This window comes from Drosophila miranda, chromosome XR (genome assembly GCF_003369915.1).
Source record: "Drosophila miranda strain MSH22 chromosome XR, D.miranda_PacBio2.1, whole genome shotgun sequence".
Classification (NCBI taxonomy): domain Eukaryota; kingdom Metazoa; phylum Arthropoda; class Insecta; order Diptera; family Drosophilidae; genus Drosophila; species Drosophila miranda.
Genome location: NC_046674.1, coordinates 7,501,519 through 7,510,386, shown reverse-complemented (window position 1 = coordinate 7,510,386; position 8,868 = coordinate 7,501,519). Strand labels below are relative to the sequence as shown.

Genomic DNA, 8,868 nt, shown 5'->3' with positions numbered 1-8,868 from the left:
TCCCGAGGGAGTGCGAGTGGGGGAGTGCGTCCGTTCGTACGCCCTATTTAATGGCAGTGTCTAATTAACGGGCTGTTTATTTGTGGCACTCGAGCCAGACGTGCCACAGAATTTGCATAATGCCAAACCAGCCCAAGCGCAAGCCCAAGTCCCTTCGAAGGCAAGACTCTGCTCCTTGCAGTCCCAACTTACTCCTCGACTTCCTCCAGCTTCATTTTGAACCGACTCGACCGAGGGATTGTAACGAACTGCAAATATGCTAGGGCTGTCAGCAGTGCTTATAGGTGGATCCCAATTACTTTCTAGAGATATCCATCAATACCTGACATCGCGATTTGGGCCTCGATTTCGCACTTACTGGCTACTCTGACTAATGAGTATTTCCATTCCCGAATTCCACTGGGGCTCTGATTATTTCCAAGGGGTTAAGTGGATGGATGAGTTGACGAAATTGGAAACGCTGTGTCTGGGTCGATTAGTCTGAGTGGTTCCTCCCTCGTTTGGTAAATATCATAGCCCCATATGGGTGTGTAAATAAAGCCCTTGATTAAATGAAAACTTACCTTTTGAAAACTCTTTTGGAACTCTTCTTTGCTCCTCCTAGACCTAGAGGTCTCAGTACTTTCGGATTCTGTCTTACAAGCTTCCTGTGCAACGATTCATTTACATCTTCAATCGACTTTGAATTTGAAAAACTTGAATTTGATTTTGATCTCAGCCAAGACTAGGCCGGAGCACACCGAACACGCACGTCTGTGACAGCAGCAGCAGGTATTTTCCGAGAATTTGCTATCAGAATTTAGCAGCATTTAAGGCTGAGTGCCCCGATGCTTGCCATATGTTTCCCGATGCTTGCGATCCGCTCTCTGGGGAAAGCACTACAAGTGCAGGCACGGCACGGCACGGCACGGCACGGCACGGTACGGCACCAGCGAGGACTCCCTGCAATGCAGCTCCAGCGGCAGTTTCCTCTCTGATTATGATGGACGGACACTTTAATTATAAAACTCAATTAGCACCTTTGACTGGCAATAATTTGCTGAAACTGAAATGGACTGGGCTCTCTCTCTCTCTCTCTCTCTCTCTCTCTATTTCTATATCTATATCTCCCTCTGTTTCCCTACTGCGACTTTCCCTTGAAAATTTTCTGCTGAGTGATTCGCGCGTACCGACAGCCTTGATAGCTGGTCTCCAACTAAATGTGGCAGCCTTTGGGCTAGTGCCTGTAATGTGTCCCCGTTGACAGTTTCTCGACTGTATGGTTTGGACTGGTTCGGGGCGGCGGACCTGATAACAGCCTTTCGTCACTCGTCTCGTCTCGTCTCGGGACGAATGTCGCCATTAACATGTAACGATACATCCAGACAGACGCATATAGATACCATACCATACCATTCCATATGTATAAATAAATACCCCACAAAAGTTTGAATGAATGATGAAATAGCGCAGCAGAGTTTATTCAGTAGAACGATTCAGAATGTGTGGGAGAAAGACTGCCAATCGACAAATAGAGTGGCTCTTATTAGCTTCCTCTCTGAGCTGGATCAGGATTCTTTTTACCACCTCTTTCGGAACCTCTTGGGTCTTGTTTAGGTACGGCACCGCACCAATTGGCTGACAGTAATCATCTTTCTGATCCGTTTTTGCTCTGTTTGTCTTACTTGTTCTATTTCACAGTTTATTAATAGTTCTTTAAAGTGCTGGTCGATGTGCTGGTCGGTCGATGTGCTGAACGAGTCAGTTTTTATCGCTGCGCCGATGTCCCATGCGGCTATTAGCGATTTCATTTAATTAACTTATAAGTGACGCATGCAAATACAACAATGAACTAATTTATTGGGAAACTTTAAAGAGGGAAAATGCAATTCAATTTTGCTAAAGAAAACAAGTAAAACACAAAACGAAAACTGATAACAAATCACAGAAAGGGAATGGACATGAGAGTGCTCGGGATTTTGGTAAAGAACAGAGCCACTGCTACGATAACTACCGAGATGAGAACGCCCCACAGGACATATTTCCGTATGGAGGGCCAGAGGATGTAGTGGAATGACTTGAAGGGATGCGTCAGCGGATTGAAGGCTGTGTCCGGCCGACTGCAAGATATAGGCAATATATAATAGGAAGATCGGAGGGTGGCATTGGAATACGTACTCGGGCCTCTCCAAAGCCAAGGGTGGATCATGGCCATGGCCTGCGGGTTGATTCGAGGCCTCAACCGACGTACAGACATCGATTTGTAGTTCCATTTTGCCCTGGAATGGATCGTATTAGACACTTTAGGCTACTCGGACTTCGACTCCGGACTCACCTTCGTCGAGGTGATGGGCAGACCAGACCTCGGCTTCGGGGCACTATCGACTGGGAACCAGCCATGGATGGACTTGCGCTGGAAGAGATTCAGTCGCTTCCGCTTGTTGGGGTACGCCTGGCAATGCGCCTCCGTCTCATACGGCATGGGCATGTTGGAGAGGTTCAACTCCAGGGCGCCCAGGTACTCGTTGCGCGTTATAAAGTCCCGGTCCCAAATCTGCAGATAGATAACCGGTGGCCGCTTGATCTCAATCTCCTCGAACAGTCCCCCTCGGCGGCGGAAGACCATCTGAAACCCGCGCACGATGGAATTAATTAGTAGAGGATATTGGTTTACCCCGGACCATGCGACCAATTAGGCAAGGTCAAGGGCTCCCTGGCTCCCCAGCCGCTCACCATGTCCTCATTGGGGGAGTACATCATCGGGAATATCATGCGCCAATTAAAGGCAGCATCGCCGGTGAACGACCGGTAATGGATATCGGTTGATTGGCGCTTGTCTATATCCTGGCACCAGCTGCAACGTAACAGAACATAACAGCGCAGAACAAAAGCAGAAAATCGGATAATTGCATATCGTTTACATGGCAGCAGCCTTATTTCCCCCATTTCCTCTAATCCCATTTCCACTTACCCAGTTACGTAGAGGTCGCTCATTAGTTTGCCAAAAACATTTCTGTCGCCCGCCTGGATGGCTCTCAGATTTTTGACCACAACACGGACCTCGTAACCAGCGGGTGGCACGGGCGTGATATCAACTGGAAACGGAATGAATGTGTTGGCCTCAAACAGCTCTATCCACAGCTGGAGCTTGCCCTGCATTGAAAGAGAGGAGGGTTCAGTAGATAGGCTTCAACTTTGGATCTCCTTGGCTTAAAGCCAGGTCTTTGGACATTCGGTCGGAGCATTACTTGGAAGCTCTTGCCTCTTACCTGTTCGACATTGGGATAATCATCGCGGTAGAGAGAGCGAGTCTCCACATGCTCAGGCACCAACTTGTAGCCAAAGGAGGGCAACTTCTCCAGGTTTTTCAGCACTGTCAGACTGAGTCGTTCATGCATCTCCTCACCTGAAACGGGGAAATCAGTACAGATACTCCATCCATATATATATAATAGATCATCCCCTCACCCCGTGATATGGTTGTTTCATCGGCAAAGAGCTGTCCATCCACTTCGACCACGTTGCCGTAGTAGTAGGGCGGCTGTATGCCCCGTTGCAAGCAGATATTCGTGAGTATCTCCGATGGGAGCCTGACATCGTGCCACTGGTTGTAGCCACTCCTCGAGTACTCCTGGGCCAGGCCCACTGTGGCACGGTGCTTGCTGCGCCAACGATCCTCCAGATCGATGTACGTCTGACCGATGACATCGTCGCGGCATGTGTCCTGGTCGTATACCATCAGCAGGAGCATGTTGTCGCCGGGCAGGTTCGCCTCCAGCTCGAAAATGCGCCCAAAGATGGGGTTGCTCTGGTTGGGGATGTACGCCGCCCGGTCGGAGAGTGTCTTAGCGCCAAGAGAGAGTTTCACGTAGCAGTCGGAATTTTGCTTGACGTCCCGCGGGCGCATCTGAAGGCCCTGCACCACATAGATCCGGACAGCTAGCCTCACCGACTCAGACAGAGATTGGAGCATCGTCTGTTCGCGCGGATTCAAGGACGCTGCCAGGGGTCGGACCATGTCCCCTCCTCCGCCCTCGTCCCAGCTCCCGCACTGGCAGGGCGTCAGCTTGACCTGGATCTTCAGCGTGGCGTACACGTCCTCCTTCGGCGGGGCCTGCTTTTTGAACTTGACGCCGTGCACCATCTGGACGGGCACGGCCCAGTCCTGCAGGTAGCCGAACTGGGGCTGCTTCTCCAGCTCGTTGGGATAGATGACCAGCCGGTGCTTGTACTCGTGCGTCATCTCCGCCGCCTTCCAGTACATCGAGTTGTAGAACTTTGTCCACCACGTGAACTGTCCCTCCGCGATGAGCTCGCTGTTGTCCATGTCGTCCTCTCCATACCTCAGGGCCATCCTGTTGGCATAGGCGGCGGGTCGCAGGCCCAGGGCGAACATCAACCGCCTCCATAAGCGCCTCGACTTGCCGGGGGACTCCTCCTCTTCATCGGCATCCTCCCATTCTGTGTCCTTCGCCCCGGTCGCATCCACTTCAGTCTCCTCTTCCTCATCCATTGTTACTGCGGTGCTGGTGTAGGAGGCAGCCGAGCTCTGGGTCTCGCATTTGGTCGTCTTTCCCCGCTGCAGGAAGCTGGCGGAGTTCGGTATAAGTGCGGCCCCCAGTATGGACTCTGTGGTTAGCCCGGAGACGAGCACATCGGCGGCTATCATGGCTGGCCAGTACTCCTGCTGATCGGGGAGACTCTGTAAAGGAGTTCCGAGGATGTACGTACTATACTAGAGATTGGGTCGCAGAGAAATCATTGATTGGGAACCCACCACAACGGCTGAGGCGTAGGCTACGAGGAAGTTGATGCTGCTGCCGATGCGGGCCTTCGAGGGGCCACTCGTGAGCACCAGGTCCCCCATCATGATGTTGATCTTTCGCTTGCCCGCCGAGCTCATGGTGCTCTTGGAGTAGTTGCGCAAACCCACGAACACAACCTCCAGGCTGCGAAGCGATCACATTAAAATCCTTACTGATGACGTCCAAGTCCAATACTCACACAAAGTTCAGCATATTCGGTCGGATGGCCTTCGGAATACCCGTGCTTAGGACGGGGTCCTTGCTGGCATCGGCAACGCCATCCACCAGCTCGATGAACTCGGCCGACATGAGGACCTCCGCCTGGACGGAACCCTTCCTGGCCAGGGGCACCCACTTGAGGGGCGGCGGAGAGACGTGCTTCAGCCTCTGCATCTTATTGACGGGGCCCTTGGACCAGTAATGAGGACCGTCCTCCCAGGCGGAGTCCGCGAAATGTTCTCCACTGATCACACTGGCCATCACATGGCCCTTGCCCACCAGCTCATCGGCGAGGGATTTCTCCTTGTTGAAGAACTCCAGGGAGAGCAGCGGGGGATTCTGCACGTACCAGTCGACGCTGCCGGGCAGGGTGATGCAGCTGAATGTGATTTCGGCATCCCAGATGGGCGACAGGGTGCCCGGGGATGTGTGCGTCTCGGCGGCCTGCTCTCCGAACAGGATGCGCAGATGGGAGTCGCAGACGTGCTTCTTCTCTCCGGTGGGTCGGACTTTGGCCTGATGGACGTACACATGGCAGCGGAAGAAGGTCCACGCCACACGGGTCTTCCAGAGCATTGGTTCGATCGAGATCCAGTCACCGATACTGTACGAAAGGAACTGCTTGCGCTCCCTCTCGACCACGATGGCAACGCAGCCCAGAATCATGGCCGTGCTGCAGCCGCAGTTGGGGCAGCTGTGGATGCAACCTGGGTCCTTGAACGCGAAGCTCTTTAGACGCCAGCACTGTGTGATCTGGTTTTGCTGCAGCTCCCGGCGCTGGAGGTGGAGAAAGAGCTTGGCATTGAGGCGGCACACGCCCACCTCCTTGCCCCCGGCACTTAGAGAGAGCAGGAGATCGGGCCACTCGTCCTGCACCCGCGTCATGTTGGAGAGCGCTGTGATCTTGTCCACCAGGCGATGCAGCTCGTTCACCACATCCGCCACAGAGGCGTCCAGGTTCTCCACGTAGGAGCTGCGGAGCTCCTGCTTCAGCAGACGCAGCTCGAGCGGCAGCTTCGCGAAGAATCCCACGAGGAAAAGCTGGCGGTTGATGTCCCACGGAGTGCGCTGGCTCTCCATCTCGTGGTCGAAGCGATGTTCCTTGATGCCCTCCTTGATTTTGCTCAAGATATTGGATATGATGGCCTTCAGACACTTGCCCTGATTAACGTCCTGTTGCGGGGATTTCAGCTGGAACACCTTGAAGGTGTCCAGTTCGGAACGCTGCAAATAGCAGAGGTCAAAGGTTAGCTTTAGAAGGGGGTCGGTCAATTCTTCTGTTCACCATAAAGTCGACCAGGTCGACCATGAAGTAGTCGCTCTCGTACTTGTCCCGATTGTCGGGCAGGCGGGCACGTAGGATGCAGGATCGGTAGGGGGCATCCTGGCGGAAGCTTTTCGAGTGCATCGCCGAGCGGAACTTCCCCGATGGCGTCTTCAGGGGACCCTCTAGGACGGTGGACGTGTTCTCGGCCAGCTTCATGGAGATTTTATAGCTGCTGGCACTGCTTTGGATGTGATCCCCGAGCAGTGGAAGGAACTCCACCATGAAGACCTCTTCCTTCCAAAAAGGAGACTCGTCCAAGCCGTGAACGTCCTCCGCAAGGATCACATGGGACGGCCTCTCCTCCGCCACAGTGTCGGAACGCACCTCCAGTAAGAGGCGACCCACATAGGTCATGGGCTGGACGGGATCGTACAATTGCAGGTAGGTGGGTCCCAAAGAGGGAATGCCTGCCAGCGATTGAAAAGTACAGAGTACAGTGAAGCAGATATTGTGCCAAAGAGGATTACCCACTTTTGAAGGCGATCTCCTCGAATGACAGCTCGTACTCGGCCACGCACTTCCATTTGAGGTGCTCGTGGATGAGGACCAGGATGAGGAAGCGCTGCGCCAGCGAGGGGTATATCCAGGCGAAACTGATCTCGTGGTTCCACACGGGCGTCGTGGTCTGCTTGGCCACCGGCGTCTTACCCTTGAAAGGATGGAATCTGTACTTTAGATACGGAAACGGAAAAGCAGGATAGAGATAGAAGTGAATGCCACACGGGTAGATATACGTGGAAGATAGTTGAAGTGAACCATACTTGGATCATGTAGCTGCCCTTCCGCACGAAGAAGCCGCGGAAGAAGGCGATCGAATAGCGGATGTTGCTCGGCGTGTACGAGTTGGGGTTCTGCAGCAGGTTCCTGGGGGCGGAACTCTGGTTTGGTTAGAGGTTGAGGCTAGTGGCTCAGATCGGGGACAGATACTTCTCAATGTCGTCATAGTCTTGGTCCACACTCCACTTGTTCAGACTCTGTGTGTCGGTGTTCTCCTCTGGGATGAGATTATTTGCCACCGAACTGTGCTGCGAGACGATGACCAGATCGATTTGCAAAAACCCATGGGAATCACTGGGCTCCTCGCGTGGAGGATTCTCCCCGATGGGCGGCTCCAGGCGACCCCACTTCTTGAAGAATCCGTGATTCGGCTGGTTCCACACGCTATGCAGATCGATCAACAGCTCCCCGACCACCAGGTTCTTCATGAGAGTCTGCGTCTTTTTTAATTCAAAGAGGATGGTCATCCGGAGGAGGTCGCTCAGCGAACAGCGGAACTCGAACACAAAGTACTGTGGAAGAGAATCTCGCTAAAGGTGTCCGTCTTTCAGCCATACCCAAAGCGTTTACCTCATTGAAGTAGGGATTCTCGGAGTTTTGGAACGTCTTGGTGCTCTTCTGCGTCTTATCCAGGCTGACTTTGACGTAAAGCTCCGATGTGGCCAGGCCCACTTTGGCGGCCTTGTGCACCGTAATGCAGATGAGAAAGTCTTGCGGGGCCCCGGCAAAGCAATCATCCATATAACTCATTATATTTCCGTTTCGGCGTGCAATTGATAGTCTGTTATAGGCATTTTTCAGATTTCCTCCCAATTTGAGTGGAAAACAATTGTAACAGGATTTCACAGCTTGACATGAGCAACATCTCATGGCTAGGTTTTCTTTTGATAAATTTCCACATCAACATATGGGGAACTGTTCGATATTGGACTTGTTTCAACTGATATCCAGTTCAAATTTAAATTCAAATGCAAACTTCAATTTTTTCCACCGGTCCGGCAGCACTATTAGGGAAGCTCACTGTTGAGCTTTCACCAAGCTGACTTGCCACTTACAGTGCTGCCAGAATTTCATAGTTAATACAAGCTAGATTAAAAAAATACATTCCACACTCACTTACGTTTTCTTACGTTTTATGTTGCTGGCAACATTCAATTTGTATGGGCCAGACTCATGTGCCGTGAAATCGAGCAGCATTGTTCCCCAACATGGCGCGGATTGAGCAACACTTTGCATACCCTCGGAAAATGGATGTTATAGAATTGAGAGAATGTTTGTCATCTAATGCATCAATAAAGGCCAAAACTAGTCAGGCCCTGTTATAAAAGTAGTTCAACGATATTTTGAAGGTAGTGGTCTTCTTACAGAAACCAAGAATGGGTATCGGGATCGAGATATATCTACAAGACCCTCATCATATGCATTAATATGTCCAAAACAAAACAATCTGAGATCATTTATATATTAATTACGTTTTAAAACAGCTTGGAAAAACAGTTTCTTCATATATATCAACAAAATAGGGTATACCTGCGCCCAAGCTCCGGTTCACGTGACATTTCATACTCACTTACGTTGCTACTGTTTTTTGTTGACCTTTTTTGTTTAAAGCTTGTTTTCTACACTACAAAATAAAAGAGAGTACTTAAAAGTAGTCAATCTTGTAGAAAATTGATTCATTATTGGCCTAAAATTAGATGGGCAGAGCTAAAGGTTTTAGTTAGGCAGAATTATTCAGCGGAATAAAGAAATTGAGCAATT

The 8,868-nt window shown here is 51.2% G+C and overlaps 1 protein-coding gene across 1 annotated transcript; it reads right to left on the bottom strand.

Annotated features, from left to right (window-relative positions):
• Positions 1-1,825: 1,825 nt before the first annotated feature.
• Positions 1,826-7,993, bottom strand: LOC108153634 (fer-1-like protein 6). Its single transcript, XM_017283737.2, has 14 exons — positions 7,678-7,993; positions 7,258-7,619; positions 7,092-7,194; positions 6,802-7,000; positions 6,289-6,737; positions 4,984-6,227; positions 4,757-4,928; positions 3,448-4,681; positions 3,249-3,385; positions 2,951-3,132; positions 2,713-2,833; positions 2,315-2,605; positions 2,158-2,258; positions 1,826-2,099 (listed from the first exon to the last, which is right to left on the bottom strand). The coding sequence occupies exons 1-14, from the start codon at positions 7,975-7,977 to the stop codon at positions 1,922-1,924; spliced, it is 5,073 nt and encodes a 1,690-aa protein (XP_017139226.2). The 5' UTR covers positions 7,978-7,993; the 3' UTR covers positions 1,826-1,921.
• Between the last annotated feature and the right edge of the window lie 875 nt (positions 7,994-8,868).

What these genes read in the sequence shown, in the direction of transcription:
- LOC108153634 (XM_017283737.2), bottom strand. Translation starts at nt 7,977, where the DNA reads ATGAGATGTTGCTCATGTCAAGCTGTGAAATCCTGTTACAATTGTTTT. An exon ending in GACTATGACGACATTGAGAA is followed by an intron (nt 7,195 to 7,257) that starts GTATCTGTCCCC and finishes TTCCGCCCCCAG; the next exon opens with GAACCTGCTGCAGAACCCCA. An exon ending in ACTCCCCCAATGAGGACATG is followed by an intron (nt 2,606 to 2,712) that starts GTGAGCGGCTGG and finishes CGCGGGTTTCAG; the next exon opens with ATGGTCTTCCGCCGCCGAGG.